Here is a 25972-nt window from a genome sequence, read left to right on the forward strand (position 1 = left end):
TAGGTATCGCTTCTAGAATTTAGTTTTATAAGGAAATTATTTTTGGCAATCCTAGAGTAGGGATTCCCTGTTAAGTTATCATTTTAGCGTAGTCCATCATACCATATCTCTTGTTAGTAAATGTAAGAGCAGGACGGCACTTTGTTACCTAGGGGAGCCCTTATCCCCAGTAAATATCAAAATCATGCTAATATTTAGAGTGTTATTAGTAAAACAATTTTTGAGAGACCTTATATACATGGGGCTAACTCCTCTAATCCCTAATTCAGCATCTAGTCCCCAAAAGCCACATCTACAAGAAATTTTGAATCGAATGATACCTTCACGAAAATCGGTTCATGCGTTTTGGTGCTACGAAAAATGAAACAAGAACAATTTTTGAAAACGCCATTTTTGTCATAAGAACAGTTTTAATGTTGGTTTGAATTAAAGATTTACACACGGGGGTGTTGGAACAGCATTAATGAACTTGCACTTTGAGAATTAGTTCCTTTTAGTTGCATGCGATAGTTCCTTATAAAAAGCCACCAGATCAAAAGAAATTGTTTTTCGTGCCCTCATCATGGCAAATTTCTAGGCTTCTTTCCACTTCGTTCTGGATCCTTTCTCCTTTCCACCTATTTTTGAACCTTCCTCCTTTCATTTTTTCTTTAGTTCCATAGTTGTAAATGCCTATTTTAAAACTTCAACTTCAATTTTAAATCACTGAGTACCTGCAGAGATAATTCTTTGGAAGTTCCTTAAGTTGCAATTCCATCATTAGGTTGGTTCATCACAGTGCCTTCAAAAGTTCTAAAAAGCTGGACCAGGGATGTGCGCGATTCGATGGCAGTTGTTGCAGCATCTCTTCGAAACCGTTTTAACTAAACTGCGCCTCACATACAATTGAGGAATTCACATTCAAACAGAATCAAATTACTCACAATCGGGACATCGATACAAGTAGTTAATACAAATATATTAAATAAAAGTATTGCTTTATTACAAGGGGTTTACTATACACGAACTGAATACTTTCAAATCATAAAATATTAATATAACTTTACATTTATATATATATTATATTCTTTTACATATATACAAACAATAGCAACTATTTATAATACATATAGAAAACAAAGATAATTGTAGATGGTAATTTACACGATGATTGTGAACTATTCAAATATATGAAGAATGAAAATGGTTAAGATTTCGTTTATACACTTTTTATTTTTAAATCCTTAAAAACTAATGTAATAGATCACAGTTAACGCAGTTGTTTTGTTTTTAAACTTTTAGACTCAAGAATTTCATTTTTTTTGACAAACTTTTTTCTGAAAATATTGTTTCAAATTTGAAGATTAATTGAATGGTAAAATGAATATTATCTACAATTACGTCATTTCAAATTTTCTTTCTGAATTATAGACCAAAATAAAATAAAAAAAAATGTTTGTACTATGTATCTAAATATATACGTGTGGGTGTGTTAATTATATTAACAAATTTTTTATTCAATTATCGCTTATAAAAACATTGACTCATCGCTTCACATGATCGGTTCATTCATATATCACAACCTACTAGCAATTAAAATCTAGATGTTTAAAGGTGGACAATTATACATGAGTATTATAAATTAACCATATTTTTACAATTTATATACATTGTATAATAATTTATTTAAAAAAAAGAAAAGTATTTTAAATAAATCACTTGATTTTTAAATTTATGAAGCTTGGTTATTAAAAGTATCTGTAAAAACATTATTACAAATTAAACTTATAAAAGTTCAATATGTTTGAAGATTTATGATGTACATACACAGATAGATGTATGTATAAAGTCACATCAGGTACAATTTTAAAGAAACAAATATTTTACTATTTATGTACGGCGAAAAATACAATACCAGCCTTCAGAATCTGTAAATGCTTCTGAGGTACTTGTTCTTTCTCACTTCAAAGAATAAAAAATAAACAGCCAATCATAGTTTATATACCGCGCTAGTCAAGGGGCCACCTTCACTAATTCGGTAAAAACTCATTAGGCCAGTGAAATATGTTCTTCTGATGATGTTCAAATGGTGCACAATTTTATAATTTTTCGGTGAAGAATTATTCCATCCATATGATGAAGAAATCAATCTGAAATTATAATCTAAAGCTAGGAAAGATAAAAAAGAAACATATTGAACTTGAAAAGCATTAAATACAAAATAAATCCAAGCCTACATTAATTTAAAAATGAAGTAATATATTTATATTCTAGCCTTCACAATTATCTTTTTCTTTCTTTTTTTTAATGCAAAGTATTGGAGATCATTAAGATGCATAAATAAAAATTTCTAATTTGAGTAAAACACAAAAACCACAAACCTGTGTACAAAACTTGTAAAAAACCTATTTGAAATTTTCAAATATTGAAAAATTCTATATACTTTAAATATGCAAAATAAAAACGTGTACCAAATTAAGAATTGCAAAAATATAAAACACGATGCTAACATATTTACAGTTGATAGATTCTTGAAATAGGAAGAGGTATATGTGTTGGTTTTTCTGGCTTTAGCCTCAATTAATATCTGAAACAAATAAAACATATTTTCTCATTAACTACGCTATCCCTTCCTAACTTTCATCCAGAGAATTTCAGGTACCAGAAAAGTTTTCATGCAACTTCCCTGCGCGATATTGTTTTTGTAATAATTTAGAGCTACAAACATATTGTACAGAAACTTAATAATCGAAATGTGTTGACTAAGGTTTTTTTTTTTTAATAAGACAGGGGCGAGTGTTGGTCTAGTTGTTCTAAAGCGAGACTTTGGGTGAGGGAGATCCTTAGTTCGAATCCCGCGTGGAGCTAATTTTTATTTGTTGGAGGAAAAAAAATGTATAATAAAGAAAGATAAATACGAATCAATTTGCTTTTATTCGATATAGAAGAAGAGAAGTAGAGAAAAGCTTGCATCAAAATTCGTATATATTCTAGGGATTCTGTAACTTCTAAACAGAGTTTCTCGGCTTTGAAAGGTGAAAACTCGTCAGAGAACATAAATGAGCCAAAAGAGGTTTAGTAACTTGGTAAAATGTAGATAGCGTTGTTTAAAAGCACAAGTGAAGAATTGTTAATGCAATTCTTTCAGAACCTAGAAATTGCAACTGATACAATAAGGAGTATTTGTTTAAATTTTACCGTTTCATTGATAAGTTAGGGGTCTTTTCTGATGTGAAATTTGAAAAAAAACAAAGGTTATGACAACTTATTAACTTTTAAAAAGTTCAATAATGACTTTTCAAACTTTGACGATCGAATGTTCATAGCCTGGTCTTAATAAATGTAGCTATGCATGTTTATGGTTGACTATTATACTACGCTTACAATAACAGTGATGTATTGTTGTAGAAAATTTGCATTAAGCTGGTTTTTTATAAATATATATTTTCAGCATGTGAAACCCATCGCAGACCACTGCATAGGTTCTTATATGGATCTAGTCCACATCAACTACCTCAATCAAAGGTCCCTGGAGAAGCATTGCAGAGTATAACTCAAAATCCAAATAGTTGCATTTGTTTAGTAGGCGTAATCTGTGAAAAATTATTGTCCACGTATTCAAATGAATGAATTCTTTAATAGGCTATCGCAGTCTGTCAACAACCATTGACACAATACTCACAAAAGATCAGCGAAAAGAATAGTATGGTTAGATTCAATAATATAAAACATCCTTCTCAATTCTAACCGCTTATAAGTTGCAGCAACACTCATCACTAGGTTTTTATTTTTGTTCATTACCTTACAGAAGTTGTGGATTAAGAAATATGCACTGTGAGTTGTAAGTACTATACTATTATTTGTAAAATATGAGTGCAGTTAATCATCCTTGATGAAAGCTGGAATTAATTGTGAAAAACTTAAGACTTCAATGCTATTAAATTCATTAAAATCTAAAACTGATCATTCACTTTAGTCGAAATTTATGTGATGCACGTACGTGATCCTTTTCATTGAAAATTCACTTCAAAAGTGTATTCATATTTTTTTTTTTGTAATATCTCAAGTGACTAGAAGCAAATAAAAGAATATAATGGATTTTTCATATCATATTGCTACTAATTCAATGGAAGGGTTAGTTTGATTCTCTTCCTCTAAGAAATAAGGAACCTTTTTTAAAGTTTACTCCAAATACATAAATAATAATCTAAAGACAAAAAATTTGACTAAAATTTAATCTAATATACTTCCTTAATGAACAATTTATACAAAATTTAATAAGTTACTGGTCCTTTTTAAGAATTGAAATAATGAATAAAGTGATTGAAATGAAACATACCTATTGTGTTCATTCGGTCAGCTACGTATTTAGTTTTCGTTTTTTTCTTTTGTGTTCTGCAATAGTAATTAAATAACGGTTATTTTAAGCTAGTTACTATTATTATTATTTGTAAATCAAACTTAATTACTTTTTCTAGAATCTTCATTATCACTTTCATCTGAAGACGATGATGGTTCTCTTAATATTCGCCAATACCGTTCAATATTAGATTCATGTCTTGTGTTACTACTTTTCTTTTCAAACGGTTGGCTACAACTACTTTCATTATCATTAAGAAGAACCCGTCTAGGAACTTCGGTCTAGAAAATAAAATTACAATTAATACAAAAAAATAAATTATAAAACTTATTACAACTATATTGTAATTCATTTATTGTACCTTAAATACTATTTTGGAAGATGTAGGGGAATTATAAGTATTCAAATATCGGAATGAAAAAATGGTTAAACTTTCCAAATAAATGACTAGTTATATATGATTTCATTTTTAAGATTCAGGTACATAATTATCACAAATCAGAAAATAATTTTAAAAATTAAGAAAATCAACAATTTTAAAGAAATATTTGATATATGAATAATTTTTTAAAAAATATTGTAACAATCTTAATGAGATTATTAATTCCCCTTCTTCAAAACGTAAATTCATTTCTTCTAATTTCAAAAAAAGTATTCAACAAATAATTTTTTTATATTTTATTTATGATGAGTCAAACATAAATTACTATTTTGAATAGTATTTGGTTTAATTATTATTAATAGATTAATTAGTTAATTTAGTTTACTTTAATAAAAGTAATATACGATTTATTTAAATAATTTAATCTTATTCTTCTGTTCTCATCTTCATTCTTCTCTCTTTTTTAATCTTCTTTCTTCTAAACTATTCATAAATTTTCAGGCGAGATAATATTTAATCTTTATCGATAAATTTAAAATTACATTTAGAAAAATAAATCGGTCTTTAATTTGAAAAATAAGTTATTGCAAAATTTTAATCTTGTCTCTTTTTCTTGCTTCTTCATTTTCTTCTTGCTACAAGTTCACTGACTTTTTAAAAAAAGTAGCAAATTGAAAGTAATTACTTCAAAAATAAAAAAAGTACCGAATGTATTACACTACAGAAGAAATAATACTTTCAAAAGCTAAAAACGAAAGATTTTTCCAAGTTCTTGATGAATAATTTAATTACAGCTTTTAAATAATTAAGTATATTATTAAAAGTCCTCTTCAAGTACAGGGCACATGTTTTCTCAAGTGAACAAACAACAAACAAAACATTACTTATTTCACAAAAATAAATATATTAAAGGGAGTTCAGGAAAATCAAACTGAATTCAAGAAAGAGCACAGATAACTAACACTTTCTTTTAAAAAGAAAAAATGTGCAATCTTTTCAACTCTGTTTATAAAGATAATATGTTTTTTGTTTAGTTCAGAAGAAATAGTAAAAGTATATAATAGCACAATGTTTACTTACTAACTGAATATCCTATTGCGAGTTAGTAACATTGAAATAACTACACTAATTGGAAGACAATTACAGTTATAAAATTAATTAAAATCTCCCAAAATCCTGGCACAAAATATAGAAAGGACCTCACGATTTTATAAATGGGGTAAATTTTGAATACTATTTAAATTCATCAGTCTAAGCCTCTCGACTAAGAGTTTGAGAATAACATCTAAATTTGATGCTACCAATAAAATAAATAAGGCTGACTCAATAATATTTGATATTTCAATTTTTAATTGAAAAATTTTAAATGATTAATAAACCTCGTTTTATTGGATAAAATCAAGACTCAGATGGAACAAAAACAGCAAGGAATGTAGTCTGTTCTAAGTCTGCTTCTGTTTACATCCAAAGAAGAGACATGGGAAAGATGAATGTATTATAAGAAGGTTTTCTTCATTAATCACCAAAAACTTTAGATATTTAAGTTTGGAAACCTTAAAGTGTGACTGTTTTACAATTTACAGGCTTAGGTAAGTAGATTTCATCCTTCTGACCTTCCTTTGTACCTATTTAATGTATTTTTAACTTCCACAAACATGAGTTTTATTAAGCTACTTTTATGCTATACTTTTCTGCATAAAGTACAAATAAACGCTTTATTAAAACAATCATAAGCTATTTGCCAGTAGAGATTCAGTACATTAATGGAATGTTTTCGGAAGTTTTTTTCTTACTAACAAAATGACGAGGATTAGTTCATAATTATAAAGCGATCGTAGCGGTTTCTAAGGACAGATTTAAAAGAATAAATATATATTTTTCACTATCATAACACTAACTAGAAATTCTTATTGCTTACCATAGAATTTAAATTAAGATAGAATTGTCCAGATGTGATTATGGAGCTAAATATTAAATTCTAACTAAAATTTTGGTGTGTACATTTCACAGGATTTCCGTGAAGGGAGGGAACTAAGTTCCTCTGACGACGTATGACTATGCAACAGCAATCCTAGTGACTAAGTAATATAACATAGAACCAAATGGGACAAACACCTTGATGATAATAAGTATGGGCTGCTAATCTACTGAAGGATTACTTTCGGTCTACAGACGCACCCGGAAGCAGGTATCTATGCAATGATTGGGAGGTATTCCACAGACTTTTCAATAAACGTTTTGAAACCATGAAATGTATCATATTCAACAAAAGTTTACGGGATGTTTTATCTTATTTCGTAAAAACCATGTACGTAGTTAAGAAAAATTACAGCAAATTTATTTATTTTATAATAAGTTTATTGACTGTTTACAGAAGCCGTTCTTTAATTTTCTAAATTACGATTCTTCTATTATCTAATTTCTTGTGGTTATCGACCAATTTTTTCAAGTTTAATCTTCAGAAATTGCTGACATTGTTGAACTACAAGTGCTTTTTCAACTGGTTATTTTAAAAGTCGGAGTTGGACTTTTGGTATACAGGTGTACAAGATTTCAACAACGAATATTATAACTTTTAATAGAAATAAAAGTAGTTCATTATCTTACAAGATTTGAGTCTGGGACGCAGCACAGATCCGCTGCTATTCATTAAAAGGTTCAATAAGAACAATTCAATAAAGGAAAGCGAAGATTTTGCAGATTTCTGTAGAGATACAATATTCTATTGGTGACGAAATTCTTAAAGTCATAATTGAGACATAATCGATCTGAATTTTGGGGGTTGAAAAAATATATATAAGAAATCGAAAGAAAGAAAAAGAAAGGGGTTTACAAAGAGAAGATGAGTTCATGAGGTTGGTTTTGAGAGGAGCGGAACGCGTAAAGCTAAAAGGCTTTAAAAAAACTGGTCACAGATAGAAACGAAGAGCACCTGAAAGAGAAGAGAAGAAGCAGAAGAATCGCTAATAACCACAATGGCTGGAAGGAAGAATCCCCAAAAGATGTACTATATTCATTACAAACATTTTGCACCATACGAATTTTCCTATTCTTAGATCAAATGGATTAAGTTTACAGGCTAGTACATAACTGTTACCAATATACAAAATAAATATAGCAAAATACAAACTGCTAAATTAAACAAAATGAAAAGCATATATAATTACCTGAGTACCCTGGCATATTAAATAAAAATTGGAGTTAGCTGGTTCATAACAATCCTGAGTAGAAGTACCTTCCGTAACCACCAATGACTTTCTGTTTACTTCACTGCTACCATGTACGACCAGATCAAGTTCTTTAGAACTAACTAATCTAGACGTAAATGAACCTAGAAAATTGTTCTCCTTTTTTGCACCAATTAATGTTTCATCACTGCGTCCAATTTCACTAACTTTACGTTGTCTTTTTCTAGTTCGTAACGATTTTTTATATGTATCTTTAACATTATGTAAGGACCTAGTAGTAGGTATACCTAACACTATTTCACATGGCGACGATGATGTCACTAACACATCAGTTACTGCAGATGTTATATCATCTGTAATTACTGAATCTTCATCCATTTCTTTTTCCATACACTCTGACAAAGGAAATCTTGCTAGAGAATTATTTTTAAATGGACGATGTACTGATGAGATACTACCAAAACTACTACCTAATGTTTCACTGGGAACACGAGACATATTTTCTGTCCTTCCTTTATCCTCTAATCTGTCCGTCTTATCATCTGGTATTAATAGTTGTTTAATAAGTTTAAAAAGGATCTTTTTCTTATGATAACTGCTTCTTAAACAGCTACACTGCCATTGGCGTTCTTCTGTTGCACAAGTACACTGTTCATTTTCTACATTGAATCCGTTAAAGTTTCCTTTTACATCTCGTCCAACTCTGCTTACATCCTCCCATTGACTTTTATCAAATTCTTCTTGTGATAAATGCTTCTTTTGGGTTGGTTCCGTTTGAACTGGACTGAGCTTTCTTTTCTGTCTCTTACCGTCCTTGTTCCTTTGTTCTGCATTCTTGCTTCTCAAAGCCTTTTTCCTCGTTAAGCTTTTCCTGCGATCTAAAATTTTACTTTTTGAATCAAAAATATTACCAGTTCTATCTGAAGGAATACCGCTACCTGAAACTGTTGGAAGTGCAGAAATATCTTTTTCACTCTTTGAAAATTGTCCACTGAAATCCTTTAGGCCAAACGATAGACTTTCATTGCTTACAATTTCTTTTGAAGACTGTGATGGTTCTTTCTCAAAAATACTGCTCAAGTATTGGAGGTTCATTTTTGAATAATCAAATAGAGGTGAAAGGAATTCAGGATCACAACTGAAATCATCTTCGTCTAAATTAGATGTGTTTCTACTAGAATCATCCATTGTGCACTCACTTAAATTTGATTTCTCCTCGCAGGAACTTAGAAAACTAAAATTACTTAATGAACCTGTAGCAACATGAGAATATAATGAACTCTGATTTCCTTTTTGTGAAGTAGAAGGTGCGTAATATTTATTAAAAGAGGAATTTTCACTGAGGAAATGCATTTTTGATAGCTCAGAATGAATTTTAGTGTTTTTATTCGTATTATCTTCTTCTTCCAAACAGACGGAATTATTAACAGTGGCGTCATAATTATTTGTAACCTCCTGAATTTGATCAGTATGTGCTAAGCTATCCCTAATCCTAGAAAAACTTCCTGTACTTTCAACTTTTTCTGACATTCCTGTGGAATGAAGATCGGTTTGTGTCTGCAGATTCGTCAGATCTTCTATTGTCTTGGCTCTAGACATTACAGTTTTTTCATCTGTTTTATTATCTTTCTCTTCAACAACATAGCTTCCTTCAGATGAACTTTCAACAATACTATCCTCATCAAAATTCTCATTTCGCAATCCACTAGATGAAACAGTTTCTTCATTTTGTTTCTTTAAACCTTTACCTTCAAAAAATGTTCTGATTAAATCCAAACTCTCAGTACTTAGATGGTACTTGTCTTGAATTATGGAGAGTTTAGACGATGATGAAGTAGCCATGGAATGTACTGTCTGGTCATCTTTGCTCTGTTCTTCACATTCACTGTCATCTTCATAACTTTGCAAACCGCTTGAAGTAACAGGCTCTTCTTGAATTTTTTCTATACTGTCAGATTGATTAGAAGGACAGATAGTAGAATCTAGTATCTCCGGATTGTTACTTTGTGAGTCAGATGAACATTCCGGAATTGTGATCTCAGAACCTGTAGTGGAACTGTATGCCTCCACTCTTTCTTTTTCAAATGGATTTGTCAGTATTTTTGTGGACATTGCTATTTTATTCTCAAAAGTTGATCCATCTTTTTCAGCTCCACTAGTTTGTTTTCTTCTAAATGTTTCTTCTAACGAGGTTACTTTTGGAATTTCTGATTGAATTTCTTCTTGTGATGTAACTTTGCTATTTACAAAATCCTTCAAAATTTCTGCTTCCTTTGAAGCTTTTGTTGAAATGTAAGTAACTATTTTAGATTCTACTGAGCAAGAAGATTGACTTTGTTCATTCATACCACTGATATTAGTTTCTTGTCTACCTTCCTTAGACTTCCTTTTCTTAATTTTTGTTGTCATTTCTTTTGAAGAATTTTCATTGACCAGAGATGATTGAGGTGTCTTAGATTTATCAGACATCACTAAACTAACACATTGTCTTTGATGGTGTATGCCTTCTGAAGTGAGAACTTCTCTTTTAATAAATGTTTTATTACTTTTTTGACTAGAACCGTTTTGAGCATCAGCATAAAAAGTGATCCACTTCTTACTTAAAATTCTATGCCTACATGCCTTCTCATTAATTGAAAGCATACGACATACCTCTAACGGTAAAGTAATCTTTTTCAAATTGAACTCTTTCAATACGTCTTGAACTCTGCTTATATGAATATATTTAAGTCTGACGTATGGATTCAACTTTGAATTTATTTTTGTTTTAATTAATTCCATACTTTTCTTTATACCCTTTCTCCTCCTTAGTTTGTTTGTTACAATGGGTTTATCATCTACTGAATTAATCTTTGATTTCCTTAACATTGGAACTGATGTACTCTCAGAATCGCTTTTAATAAAATCTTTTCTTTCCAATATTGTACATTTGTAACTAGATTCTAAAGCTCTCTTTTTTAAATTGTAACTGCTTAAAAAACTACCATCTTTTTTTAATGAATAAGGTGAATAAATATCATAATCACTTTTGCTGAATTTAACTACACTCTCCTTGTAGGGATTTGATATGTATCTTTCGGATACCATGATCTTAGTAACAGGCAGCTTCTTTTCTGGTATAACTATTCTTGATTTTTTAACTAGAGATTCTTCTTCATCTGTTAAACATTCCTCTTCAACTTCTGAATTACTTTTTGAGTTTTCATCATCACAGCGGATGGACTTTACTTTACCATGATCTGAAACAGAATATTTAAAAACTTTTTTAGCGAAGCCTACAATATTTTATAAAAGTATTAAAATTTTTAAATGCTTACCAAAAAAGATATCGTCTGTTTTATTCATTTCAAAACCAGTCTCCGATGTTTCCGATGAAAGCGAAACCGAAGTATCAATTCGGTCTCTAGACTCATTCTCGGTAACTGAGCTATCGGTATTTGTACTAGAAGTTTCTGGAATATATTAAATAAAAAAATAATTAATTCTGAATTTAAATAATTAACAAAAAAACATTGGTTTAATAAACTAACCTGAAACTGCAGAATTCGTTTGCTTGTTTAATTTTTCATTATTACTCAGTAATGGAACTTCTTTTGTACAAAACTCTTCCTTCAGTTCTAGTGCTGGTCCATTCGGTTTGCTAATTTTAGTTGAGGTTTTATTGCTTACATGAGCTCTATTACTTTTGAACTCATTATTTTGGGTCACACTTATAGGATCAGAACCACACAGTGGATTCGCCACATTACCGAAACATATTGCAGTTTTATCACGTAAGTCTTCATTTTTTAATAAATATTCTTGATTATCTTCAGCCTTACTTGAAGAACCATTTTTACTAATTTCTGACCCTATCTGTGTATCCGATGTTACTTGCAAATAAGGGAAAGATGTACTTCTTGGGTACGCGGATAACCGTTTGAAAAGTTGAGATTCTGAAGACAAGTAATTTAAATTGTCAGCATTTAATTCAACATTTAAAATCCCACAATTTTCGCGAATTAATGGATCATTTTCTGTGATCAAATTGAATAAAGAGTGGTGTAAACTTTTATTGTAAGTAGTTTCTTGTCTTGATAGTAATTGAATAGTTAACATTTTAAGATAAGAAACATGACTAGTAGGGAATGATAAAATGTTTGAATGCTGTTCAGCAGCTGAGTATAATTCTTCATGCTTATTCTGTAACATGTTTGATGATTGTATTACAGCACTGTTTAGGCCATTTAAGTGTTTGGATTCAATTAACTGCGTTATTGTTCGAGGATTCAATTCCCATGTAGGGAATAAAGTAGAACTGCTACAAGCAGATATGGACAGGTCATTGTCAACATTATTTTGAATAAAAGTTTTACGTGCACTAACTCCGTTTCCTCGTCTAGCAACTAGATTTTTCGATACTTTTAGTTCTTGTTTCATGTCTGAACAATTCTTCACATATTTTCCAAGAACAAGAGGATGACTAATTGTAATTCTATTGTGAGTTGACAATGGCAAAGTATTGACATTGGAATAAAATATTCTATCTTGCAAAATTATTTCCACATTGTCTCTTATACTTGTTGTCATATTTAACAGTTGACTTGTATTTCCACAATAATCATTTTGAGAAGAAGAAGGCATTTCACCAATTCGATTAGGTAAATAAAGATTTTTATTTAATTTTTTTACTTCAAGATAGAGATGACATGCTAAAGAGACTCTGCTATTAGATTCATTATTTTCCGCCATAAAATCAATCGTTTCTTCGTCACTTATCAATGGATACTGTTTTGTCGTATTATCCTTGCTGTCAGCAATGCTCCCATAACAGTTTACCTTTACAGGTAAAGTACCTTCCGCACAACATTCTAACCTTCTTTTCGATCCCCGCTTTTTAATTTCTTCGTTTAATTTTCTAGAAATGAACGGCTCGGATACTCTATTTTGAAACATATTCATATTGTGCTCCAAATTGTTTTTAGATTTTGTAATATCAACTATTACTTTTGTAGGAACAAGTGAGATTTCCATGGTGCTTGTTTGTAAGCACTGCGAATCTTCTTGAAAAATTATAGCTTTTGAGTAAGATGTATTTTCTAAATTCAATAAATTTTCCAATAAATTAAATTCTGTTAAATTTTGTGAATGTTTATTTACCAGACTGAAGTTTGTTTTCCCCTGGCTAGGGTCGTATGTACAACTAAAGTGGTGAAACGTCTCCAAATATCTTGAAGTAAATAAAGTAGTTGGATTTAATAATCTTCTTAGAGCAGAATTAAACTGACAAAGCATGAGATTATGACTGACTTTACATTTTCTTTCCCTTGCACAAGTATTTGATAGTAAAGTTAATGTGGAAGTACCGGTATTATTATGATGTAATTTTGAAAATGCGCCATGTACTGTTGGATTTTTAGAAAAGTAGTAACTCAATTTGCTTTCTGCTTCAGTTTTTTCATTCAAATAATCTAATTCTGGAAATTCAATGTCTAGTTGTGGTATCATTGAACTATTGTCTTTCTTTGTCTTATACTTATTCATCTTCAAACAATTCCTTCCTGACTTCTGTTTTTTCACGAATTTTCTAATGCTCTGTGATGTTTTTGCTTTTGTTTTGAATTTTATGATTTCCTGAACTTTGATTTTGCTACCTTTATCAACTTTTTCTTTTTGAACAGTTCCTGTTTTTGGTGATTTATATTTTAATGAATTCTTGATATTTTTTCCTTTATGGTTATCAGTTTTGTTTTTTAAAGATGGAAGATCCTTACTAGTACTTGGCAAGTGGGACCTTAGAAAGGCTGTATTATTAGAAGTAACAATTCTTTCATCAAAATTCACAAATAAGGCTTTTTCATTTACATTATTTAAGTCGGACTGTACAACGTGACTTGGTTCAATGCATTCATCAGTTATTGTAACATTATTTCCCTGGTTAACACATTCACTCCTGTATAATTTAAAGAATTCATAAAGATGATTTTCCATTTCATGTTGATATATAACCATTTGAGTTTCACCCAATGTTGATTGTGATTCCCAAAATGAATTTATAAGATTGCTTAAAAGTCCACTGCTTCTATTCAGTGAGAAATAAGTCTCATTTAAAATTGGTCCAAATAATTTTACTTTTGTCCAATTACTTGAATATTCAAATATCTTGAAATTACTACCATTTTGTGCCATAATATCTGCAAATAACTGTGCATTATAATCATAAATTAAAAACTGATGGAAAAAAGATGAGCTTCTGTTTTGCGGAATTTTAACATAATGTTCGGAATGATTAATATGCTTGGTAAATTGATTGGGCCACATTATTGTTACGATTGCGTATTTCTTATGTGGCTCAGATATTAAAATTTCCAAAGATTCACAATCATTGACATTTGAAGCAACAAAATGATTATGTACCGACTGAAAGTGGTTTAATAAATTATTTATCCAAATTCTTACGTCAGCATTGTAAACGATGAAAGAAATTTCACATTCATGGATGTCAGATGTAAAATTATTTCTTGAAGGCCATAGAGCATCAATGATACAATTTTTATTGGCCCAGAAATCATTCAACGTACTGTAATGATTAAAATTGGTTTTGTAGTCCACAGGGAGCAACTTTTCACTGGTAGCAGCGGTTTCTGTTTGCAGCATGAGCGATGTAGAAGGCAGAGCAATATTTTCTTGATGTAGAAAACTTGAATAAAATGCATTATTTTTTTCTACTTCCCACACATTCTTTAAATTTTGAATTCCATTTCGACTTGCATTATTAACAAAGCATTTTAATGGTTTCTGTACACTTGCAAAACTCTTATCGCTGCGAATCTCAGAGGAATATATAATTTTTCTTCCTAAAAGAACATTTGTTTCTAGTGTAGTTACTTGTTTTGATTTTTTATTGTATTTTGAAGAACCAGGAATACTAGTTTGGACTTTGTTGCGTTTAAACATATGTCTCGGACCATTTCTTGCTATATTCTTATTAAATTCTAGGCATGCTAGAGCGGTTTTTTTCTTTTGGCAGATACGCCTATCAGAATTCAAAAACATATGCCCTTTCAAAAAAGGAAGCTTCACCTTACATGGAACTGAAATAAGACCAGTCTTCTTGAATGTTTTACTTCTAGAAAAGTTAAACAAATCAGAATTCCACATTTCTTCTATTATTCGTTTCAAATAAATGCCATCAATTTTATTATTACTTTTGGGACATTTTTTCATTGAAGTTGACTTGAAAATTACCATTTCTTTAGATGTACTTTCAGTAAGCCGTTTAGAGAGACGAACAGATTTCCAAAATGATGAGCGTTCACCATTTTGTTCCAGTAATGAGCTTCCAGTATCCACGCATCTTTCTGAAGTGAGCTTGGTAACTACAGAGTCTTCCACAAAGTCTATATTTGACTTTTTAGCTAACAGTTCCCTACAGTTAAACTTTAGATTTCTAAAGTGGCGACTACTACAAAACATTTCATAAAATTCGCCAGGAAAATTGAGTGTGAAAAAATACTTAATATTGATAACGTTGCTTAGTAAGTTCGTGAATCTTAAATTCGGTTTGATATCAAATAAAGGTTTGTTTGTACATTGTTTTTTCAAATAATGATGAGCGGAAACTGCTGCTAAGGCATTTTGTCCAAAAATTGGTTCTTTAAAATAAGGTAAAACACAGCTTTCTTTGTCCAAGTCGACTAACTGACAAGTCGATGCTGTTGACTGAATGATAGGTAATCTATCTTCCGAATGCGGTTTATTTCCATCCAATTTACAATTCTGATGTAAATTTTTTAATCTTTTTGGATAACCATTCCTCTTTGCTTTCTTTCTCTCAATATTAACTTCACTTCTTGTTTGTTCTCCATTAATTCTGTTTACTAAAGTATCCAATTGTAATTTTAATGGAGCGCAGGAAATCATTTTTATTAAGTCGGTCAAAAATCTAAATTGTTCAATACTAAAAATTATTCTTTTTCTATGTTTTTCTCTATCATAACTGATAGTTGCATTATTTAAATAGCCTTCTGAAAAATGCATCATACCCATCGATAATACTTGATTTAAATTTTTTCCAAGTGAATTATTAGCTCTGATTGGATTTCCAACACTAATATCCCTAGAAGTGCTTGCTATGCTTCGATAATCATTATCAGCGTGCATTTTCTTACTAAGAAAATATAAAACCAAAGAAGCAACTTTATACAAACTATCGGTCATTTCTAAATTATTTTTTCTAAACAATGTTAAATTCAAAAAAGAGGGCCGATAAAAATGGTTTCTACAAAACGTAAAATTTGTATTAGATGTTAAGAAAGAATTAGTTCTCTTCATTGCTTTCAAAGACTTAGCATTATTATGGCCTAAATCATTGATTTTAGAATTTTCAATAAATGCACTACCAACAATATTTCGTAATTCACTTGGTAATAATTCCAAATTTGTTTGAATTTCAGCAGAAGTAGACTGATTATAATGGTGTTCATTAATTTCCACAATTTTGCTTAGATTTAATAAAGCTTCTGCTGTAATTCTTTCATCAGCTGTGATTCGTGTAGAAATATCTGTGACCGCAGCATGATCACCCATTTCTGCTCCTAAAATTTTCAGATAAATACCTTGCTTAATTCTGCAATTGTCTGCTGCACTTGAAACTTGTCTTGTTGAATGTACCATTAAACTTCTTTTCTTGTTTAACATTTTCTTGGCACCATTAATTAATTCTTTTAATTTTAAATGGTTGATATCTTTAAGCAGATATTTATCAGTAATTCTGTCTTGATTATTAGGCTTGCTTGATTTCTTTGAATTAGATTTCTTTTTTCCAGATGATTTCGTTGAGGTAATCAGTTCAGTATTGTCATTTAACGCGAGTGCAATACTGCTCACTGAAAGAGTAGTTTTCTTTCCTTTCTTAATTATTCCTTTAGAATTTTTCTTCGCTGGTTTACTGTTTATTTCGCAATGAACACCTGATGAAATTTTGCGCTTTTCTTTGTAGTGATTCATTTTTTTACTAGGGCTGTTGTCCTGACAAAGTATTGCACTGTTTTTAGCTGCTTCCAAATCTGGTTTAACATTAATTGAATTATTATTTACTGCATTTAATGAAGAGCAATAATCAGTACTTTTATTGATATTACCTCCCTTTACAGAGTTTTTAGCTGACCTTGATGCTTTTTGCGGTGACATAGCTTTATGATCCTGAGATTTGATTGGTGAAGACGATTTTTCTGTAAAAATCTTAAAATTTTTTAATTTGTTTAATTTCTTTTGATTACTTGATCCTTTTTTACCTTTTTTATTGATATTTGACGAAGTGTTTTTTTGTTCTGAGGATCTTAACCCAGTAGATGATTTCTTTGAATCAAGATCTTGTTTAGTATTTAATGAACGGTCTGGTACAACTGCACGAGAAATTAGTGATTCTGCTTTCTTATTGTCTGAAATATTTGTAGCAGCTGAACGTATTTTACTTTTAAGAGGGTTACTCTTAACATCCTTTTTATTAGTTCCTTTTTTCAGCATATCTATTGAGTCAATGTTCTGATCTGATGGTTTCAATGTAGTTACTGTCAACGCTCCTGGATCAATAATTTGTTTATGTTTACTTTTTGTAACAACTTCCTTTGCTGTACTTCTACTTTGTTGGTTACGATTTTTTAACTTATTCGAGACACCTTTAGAAATGTTAATTAAATTGTCTTTTGGTTCATCACCTACTAATTTAGTTTTCCTTTTTCTATTGCGATTGACATGAGTGGTAGTAATATCAACATCCACTTTTTTGGCGACATTACATTGTTTCAATTTTAATTCCTTGAAAAGTGTTGGAAATATCTCATTTACCTGGACATCTGACATTGTCTTGACTACTTTACTTTTCGATTTGTTTTCTATGTCAATGATTCCTTTTCTAATATTGTCTTTAGGCGGAGATAATGTAGTATTTGTTAACAAAAGCATCGAATTGGTTACCTCTTTCTTTTCTTCTTTAACATGTTTTTTCGAATTCTCTTTTTCGTGAATTACTTCAGAAATCTTTGACGAACTGAGCTTCATCTCAGAAGAACTAATGTTCTGACTTAAAAAGGTATTACCTAGATCCATTTCTGTTGATTTTGTTGGTGAATCTGAAAGCTTTTCTTGAATTGAAGATGTTCCATTTAAAGGAATTCCCTGTAACAATCTTCTTTTCTTTGTCATAATTTCCTTAGTTGGATTCTGTAGATTATTTTCTTGGTTTTTAAGTGTATTATCAATAGTAGAGTCACCATTTGTAGAATTTTTATTCAAATTTAATTCTTCAACTACTTCTCTTGCGTCATCTTTTATCAAGTTTTTCTCTGGAGTTCTATTTCCTTCTGATTTGGGCAGTTGGCTGTCTTCACAATTTACATATTCTTCTTTCAATGAATTGTTCAAAGGATCTTTATAATTTACAGCATTTTCTGAGTTATCTTCCGAAATGGTTCTACACAAATTTTCAATATTTTCTAAAGAATTACTTATAATTACTGCTTCAGATATTTTTAGGTTGTCTGATGTAATTTTGTCTTTTTTCATAACTTCACTTGATGATTTTTCATCCAGAGCATTAGACATATTGTTTTGACAATTCTGAAAAGAAGTTCCTAATTTATTCTCTTCAACTTGACTTTCTTTCATATCTATAGATGTATTTGATTCGTCTTTTAATTTTAACAAAGTTTCTTCTAATTCAGATATTATTCCGTGCAAGGCGGCAGTATTTTCTGTTGATGTTCCTATAGTTTCTAAATCTGGTAAAAGCAGTTTTTTGGGAAAATCTTCGGAAGTTAGAGATGGTTGTTTATCTTGGCCGAACTTACAAAATTGGTCTTCATCGTGTATATTTAACACATTTTCATTTGTTTTATAAATATCAGAAGAGATAGTATCGAATGGTTTTATTGTGTGACCAAAATTGTTAGTTTCATTAATGTATTTCTTAAAGTTTTCCGAGTTCAGATTTTTCTGTTCAACTCCGAAGTCCTTCAAATCTTCTTCCTGTGATTTTTGCGAGTTATAAACTTTTGAATGGATACCATTTGTACGAAGTGGTTTGTTATTTAAATTTGATTTTTCTTCCTTTATAAAATGTTGTTTCTTGACACTATTATCCGGATTAATACATTTCCCTAATATTACACCTTTATTGTTTATAAAATTAGTAGATTTGGCAAGCACTTTTCCTGTAAGATGAGTTTTAGTTTTTACAGTCAAAGTTCCATTATAGTGGGGCTTCAGTTCTGATTTTATAGTTTTACAAGGAACAGACTCTGAAGAAGTTATTTCAATAGAATCCTCTGGGACTCGCTCTTGTTTTGATTTAGTTTTAAGTCTGTTAGTCATGTTTGCAGTTTCCTCAAATATACTGTTCAGTTTGTGCGCGACAAGCCTTACATGAGGTGGTGACTTACTCCCTTCTTTTGTTAAAACTGGAGGCATACTTAATTCTGCTTTATTGTCTTCAATATCCATCATTGATTCATTAAGTTTATCAATTTCTAGATCAGCATTACAAACAGTGTCAATAGTAACATAAGTTTCGGCTTGTAACACAGGCATTTCTATATTTTCCAGAGACTTGTTATCACTATCATTATCATCACTCGTTTCGACAGTAATTTCTTGCGAATAGGGTATTACCTCATTCTGTGATAGCTCGATGATTTTTTCGGGATGAGTATTTAGATTATCACATTCTGATAATATATGAGGCTTAACTTCCTTTGAAGCATCACATGTGACTGTTTTCTCCAGGTCTTTTTGGATATTCTTAATTGCTTTAGATTTGTTTTTCTTCGTAAGAACTTTTTGACAAGGTTCTTCTCTTAATTCAGGCAGTTCTTGCACACTTAACGCTTTTGTTTGATAATTTTCTGAATTCATTTCTTTCTTTCCCTTTTTCTTTTTACGACCTCTTCTTACTGGTGTCTTTTTTAAGAGAATGTTCGCATTTTTTGTAGCTTTAGTGGTAGAGTTAGAACCAACCTCTTGCGCCAATACTATATTTGCTTTATTACCATCTTGCCTTTCTTTCAAATCATCTTCGTGTCGAAATTGATCTTTCTCCAAGTTTTCATTCATGATCCCTTGTCTCTCTTCATTGACATTTTCATCAAGACTACTGAATGATGAATTTAGTGATTCAGTAACTCGTTTTGGTATACCTTTCTTTCTCCTTCCTCCTTTAGTCTCTGGAGATTCTTGTTTACCAGTCGGACTACCAAAGCAACTCCCGGAAGAGCTATTACCGCATTCTACCTCTAAACCTACAACATTTATTGCTAAGGTTTCACCTTCTAGGTTTGTTAGATCGCCTAATGAATTGTCACATAACAAAACATCATTGTTTTTCGCAGCCTTATATTTTTTACTGCTTACATAGTTATTTTCAAAATGCGCAAATGGTCCTTCTTTTTGATTTTCCCCGGTTTCAGAGTCAGGAATTATTTTTGTATTATGTTCACTCTGTGAGAAATCTTTATCAATAACAGATATGTTTGTAACCTTAGAGCAACTATTATCATCTATATGATTAAATTTTCTGGTTTCGATAGATTTCCAAACTGAATCTGTTTTCACTTTCCATAAGGTCTTAAAAAGACTTTCTTCAATACGTTCACAGCTAATGGAACACATAATTCTTAATGGATAACTATCTTTGACTGTTTTACTGATAATAGGAGAAGAAAATGGCTCAGACAAAGGACCATTTTGTTTAACATCTTCATCTAACTTCTCAGGCACCTCACTAGTTTTTGAGTTTATGATTTCATGTGACAATTCACTACCAGGAACCTCACTAGTTTTTGAGTTTATGATTTCATGTGACAATTCACTACCAGGAACCTCACTAGTTTTTGAGTTTATTATTTCTTGTGACAATTCACTACCAGGAACCTCACTAGTTTTTGAGTTTATGATTTCATGTGACAATTCACTACCAGGAACCTCACTAGTTTTTGAGTTTATGATTTCTTGTGACAATTCACTACCAGGAACCTCACTAGTTTTTGAGTTTATGATTTCATGTGACAATTCACCACCAGGAACCTCAGTAGTTTTGGAGTTTATGATTTCTTGTGACAATTCACTACCAGGAACCTCACTAGTTTTTGAGTTTATGATTTCTTGTGACAATTCACTACCAGGAACCTCAGTAGTTTTGGGGTTTATGATTTCTTGTGACAATTCACTACCAGGAACCTCACTAGTTTTTGAGTTTATGATTTCTTGTGACAATTCACTACTAGGAACCTCAGTAGTTTTTGAATTTATGATTTCTTGTGACAATTCACTACTAGGAACCTCAGTAGTTTTTGAATTTATGATTTCTGGTGACAATTCACTTCCAATCTTATTGAGATCACAATTAAAACTTAATCCCGTACTCTGAACTTCGGAGAGTTTTATACTGGAATTCTGTTTAAGCGAAACCTTATTTTGAGCTGCAAGAAGGGAATCTGTCTCATTAGGGCTATTTAAGTGCGCCCCTACAAGTTCGTTACTTAGAATTCCTTCGTTCTCTTTAATGTGGTCTTTTAACATGTTAACTACATTCTCTAGGTTTTTACAGTGAGGAGTTCTTACATTTGACACTAATTGTTTTATATTTTCTTTTTGCTCGGTAGTATTTTTTGATTGGTTTCGCTTGCTTAACTCGGTCTTAAGATTTAAAGGATGCTGTAAATCCTCCTTACTGTGAACGACTAATTCATCTTTCACAAAAGAGTTTTTTCGTACTGGGATAATCTCAAGTTCATTTGTAATATAAGAACTTTCGATAGGACTTTTTAAACATTTACTGCTCTTTGAATTTTGAGATACATTTAAATTAAGTTTACCAGGAATATCGAGTAACATGTCATGCTTTGTAGCAGCCAAAGTATTCCTTTTGAAAACTTTAATATTTTGTTTTAGCTTATCCAAATACTTTTTCTCGACTTCTTCAGGTTCTAATTCTGATAAAGGTTCTTTTTCTTTAGAGAACATTTCATTTATTTTTAAATATTGTTGACACTCTTCATTTTTCTGGCGCTTATAGTCTTTACGTTCTTTAGATGCAGCAAAAAGTTCTTGTTTTTGTACTAACTTTTTAGCAATTTCATTTATACTTTTACCAGATTCAGAAACATTGTATACCTGTATAGGATTGTTTATAACTAATTGTACAAATGATTTGGAATCTGATTTGAGTCTCTGTGATTGTTCATTTTCTTGATGACCATTAAAACAATCTTCTGACCTTCTTCTTTCAGCCGTAAGTATTTCACCTTTTGAGTCACCGTAACGGCTATTTTCTAAAGATGGTAGCATAGAATGTCTACGTAGTTTTATATTTCTATCATTCATATTACTGCAAACAATTTTAAAATCTGAGTAACTGTCATTCAATATGCTGTCATTTAGCATATTTGGAGTCATACTTTTAGATTTTTTCTTATTCAACGTTGTATTTCTTGACTTATTATTATAAGGTAAATAATTAGGAAATCTGTTTAAAATTTCCAAGCGCTGTGATTGTGGTAACATATAATGAATACCGGGTTCTTCAAAATTTGATATTTCATTTAAGTTTTCCACACTGCTTGCCTTTTTTGAGGGACTCGACTTACGATTCTGTTGCGCTATTGGCATCTTAGGCCGTTTTCCTTTTATAGGCAATTGATCTAAATCTTGAACTACTTCTTCCAAAGGTGTTTCTTTAGTTACAGTGTCACAAATTACTTGATCTTTTAGTCGGCTTACCATCGGAAGTTGGACAGTTTGTGACTCAGGTGTAGTATTACTTTTTAATCGTTCGTGCCTCATAACCTGAATCTTTGATATTTCTTTGTCAACATTGATTCTAGGCTGAGAGTCAGCAGCTACATTAGCGAAAGAATCGCTTTCACATGAAAAAGATCCAATATTTTGGCCGGGTGTGGCTTGTTCTTGACAATTAAGAATGGGAAGATTTTCATAAAAATTTTCAAGGTTTTCTTTTGATTGTTTAATGTTACTCTTATTGTTTGAAGTTTGAGGATGACTATCAATAAAAAGATTTCCTGTGTCCTGTACAGATTTTGAGGATTTTTCGGTATTCTCCTGCAATAACTGTGAAGAAGGTAGCTTATTAACATTATCTGAATCATCATTAATTGCTATTTCTTTCATTTCATTTTCCTTGGGAAGTGCTGAAGTTATGTTACTTACTGGCGTTTCATTTTTAATATTTGTATTATTTATACTTTCACACTTCTCTTCTTTTTCTAAAATTATTTGTTTTCCATCTTTCGTGCATTGAGCATTCAGTAATTTTGAATTTTCGGCAGTGACTAGTTTAGGGCTGGCAGAATCTGAAACAATATTCTCTGTTACACATAAATTGATAGTAGGTGTAGTAGTTACACAAAGATTAGAATTGGATACATTTTTCTTTTTAGAAAATGCGCTTTTTACAGGCACAATTTTGCTTTCATATTTCTCTGAACTTCGCCTTGATTTAGTACTAGATGTTCTAAATGTTCTTTGACTATTCTCTTTTGACAGGCCACTACTTTTTCTGAATTTGTCCAATTTGACACACTGGGACTTCTTGCCCGCTTCTAAAATTAAATCTTTTGGACAAATTACTTTCTCATTAATCGATAAATCCTCTACACCGCTATCTTCACTCAAATCAATAATAGGCATACTTAAACCAGTAGGTTTTCTTATTGGAATCTCTTCTTCTTCTTCATTTTTGCCATGGATAGTAAGTGATTTCTTACTGACGGATAATGACTGATTTCCAATATCATTAGGCGTTATCAACCTGTTCGAATTATCAGGACAAATTGTTTTGTTTTCTGAATTGGAGCTATTTACATTTTGGGATAAAACATCGCCCACATTATTTGATGAATCATAATTATTATCACGTTGAGAAAAAGTATGATTATGGCTACGTGAAAAATTTTCTACATTAGGTTGATGATGATCTGAGTTTACTTGCAATGAATATTCGAAGACTTCAGGCGTTTTCAACCTGTTCGAATTATTAGGACAAATTGTTTTGTTTTCTGAATTGGAGCTATTTACATTTTGGGATAAAACATCGCCCACATTATTTGATGAATCATAATTATTATCACGTTGAGAAAAAGTATGATTATGGCTATGTGAAAAATTTTCTACATTAGGCTGATGATGATCTGAGTTTACTTGCAATGAATATTCGAAGACTTCTTCATTTTCGTCTTTAATCAAATCTAATACATCTTTTTCAATAAAACTCCTTAAAGTAGTTTCCTTATTTTGACTGTACTTATTCTGATTAAGTTTTTCATTTTTATTGGTTACAAATTCTTCTGAACCCAGAGCATGAAGTGCTTCTGCAGGAAAGGTTAAGGGTGTGGCACAGGATAAAGATGAAATATTTTGTCCACTTTCAAAATTTGTATTCGTTACTAACGGCAATGAGTTATATTGTTCGTTAATACCATAACTAACCCCTTCATCGACAATTTCAACTTCATGTGACACAAGTGCGTCATCATTCAGCACACTTTGTGATATGCTATCTCCGACAAATTCAAAATTATTTTCAATTAGAGAAACATTAGAAGGTTCAAAAAGGCTGTTCGTGATGCGATCACTCACAAAATTACTTGACTCAGGATGGTCAAAAAGATCATCATCGTTATTGCTGCTGCTGCTATTGTTACAACTGTATTTTTGATGTGTTTGTTTTGCAGAACTTGATTTAAACGAAGTGTCTATTGTTCCAATTGTACTTTGTAATGTCCAAGTACTCGAAGTTTCATCAAGTTTTTGTGGCAGTATATTATTTTTCAATTTTACAGAATCATTTAAACCTAAAAGAGTGTTTTCATGAGTTAAATGTGCACTGTTCACTGTTTTAGACGTTGTTATTCCAGTATCCACTTTCACATTAATTAAATCCACTTTTGATGGTTTGAGATAAAGTTTACCATTTTCTAAATTTTTTTCATAACAATCTTTAGAAATTGGAGGAAGTATTAATCTAATAATACTTTTTCTTTTTCCTCTTTTCTTAGATCCAGATATCTCCCCTTGAATACCCTTATCAATTCTACGTGGAAATTTAATTTCCCTTAAAGTAGTCCCAAAATTAGATTTATTTCCCTCCTGATTAAAGGTAAGATCAATGAAATCCACCACAGGATCAGAGGAGTTACCCGAAAAATTACTCATTGTGGTGTTTGCTTCATTTTCAATGTATACAGAATTGTCTGAAATGTGTTCAAGAGTCCAACCTATAATACCCTTAGTTTTACCTGGTCTAATATCCTCAGAATCTTCATTAATAGACACCTCTTTCCTAATAATATTTTCACCGTTTAATAAATTGGAAACATCAGAATCTTCAAATGAATCTGGGCCTCGATTAAATGAAGAATCCATTTACCTTAAGAAGCCGCTGAGTACATCTAACCCACAAACTCTTTCGGCTTAACATTTCCTACTGAAACATTAAACTTATTTCTGAACCTATAATTCAATAAATAGACAATTAAATTTAAAAAGTAAACACAACCTGTAACTTAGATAAACCACTGTCCACTGTCAAGTTAACCATAAAAAAAACTAACTACATGGCGAAACAATGTTAAAAAAGCACAGAAAACATTAATCACGGATTGAAACAGAACGCACCAACATTTTTCACTTTTAACATCACCTTAACTGTTAATAAATAAATGTGCAAAATGCGTTTCACATACTATTAATGGAGGCTAACCAACTGTCATCACTCGCCAACCATTACTGTCAAGCAGGCAAATGGGTGAGCCTACTTGTAGAAAAACAAATTATTTCTGCGATATTATCAAAATGCATTATACATGGGTATGAAATAAAAAATTACAGTAACTGAAAATTAAAAGAATTGTAAAATAAAATAAATTTTTAAGTACAAAATATAAACAAATCATGTTATCATAGTAATGGCGCGAACTTTAATTTTTTTTCAAAAATTGGTTTCTGATATTTGTACTTTTCGGTTTAATTTATAAAATAGTGGAGTGATGTAGTTGGTGATAGTCATTCAAG

The 25972-nt window shown here is 30.9% G+C and overlaps 1 protein-coding gene across 4 annotated transcripts; it reads right to left on the reverse strand.

Moving 5' to 3' along the window:
* Positions 1-960: 960 nt before the first annotated feature.
* On the reverse strand, positions 961-25696 carry LOC141447278 (uncharacterized). Of its 4 annotated transcripts, none has more exons than XR_012454241.1 (7): positions 11440-25696; positions 11227-11361; positions 7889-11148; positions 4449-4620; positions 4319-4374; positions 2490-2566; positions 961-2129 (listed from the first exon to the last, which is right to left on the reverse strand). XR_012454241.1 is itself a non-coding variant. In XM_074114670.1 (7 exons), the coding sequence occupies exons 1-6, from the start codon at positions 25322-25324 to the stop codon at positions 4340-4342; spliced, it is 17436 nt and encodes a 5811-aa protein (XP_073970771.1). In that variant the 5' UTR covers positions 25325-25696; the 3' UTR covers positions 961-2566; positions 4319-4339. The 4 variants fall into 4 exon arrangements, 2 of the variants coding, with proteins under 2 accessions (XP_073970771.1, XP_073970770.1); XM_074114670.1 differs by having other exon boundaries at positions 961-2566; positions 11440-21172; positions 21224-25696; XM_074114669.1 differs by having other exon boundaries at positions 961-2566.
* Between the last annotated feature and the right edge of the window lie 276 nt (positions 25697-25972).

This window comes from Rhodnius prolixus, unplaced genomic scaffold (assembly GCF_049639745.1).
Source record: "Rhodnius prolixus isolate KJV_2025 unplaced genomic scaffold, Rpr scaffold_7, whole genome shotgun sequence".
NCBI lineage: Eukaryota > Metazoa > Arthropoda > Insecta > Hemiptera > Reduviidae > Rhodnius > Rhodnius prolixus.

Coding starts and splice junctions, on each gene's coding strand:
- LOC141447278 (XM_074114669.1), bottom strand. CDS start 25,324: ATGGATTCTTCATTTAATCGAGGCCCAGATTCATTTGAAGATTCTGAT. Junction 4,621..7,888: donor TAATATGCCAGGGTACTCAG/GTAATTATATAT, acceptor TTTATTTTCTAG/ACCGAAGTTCCTAGACGGGT. Junction 4,375..4,448: donor TAATGAAGATTCTAGAAAAA/GTAATTAAGTTT, acceptor TTACTATTGCAG/AACACAAAAGAAAAAAACGA.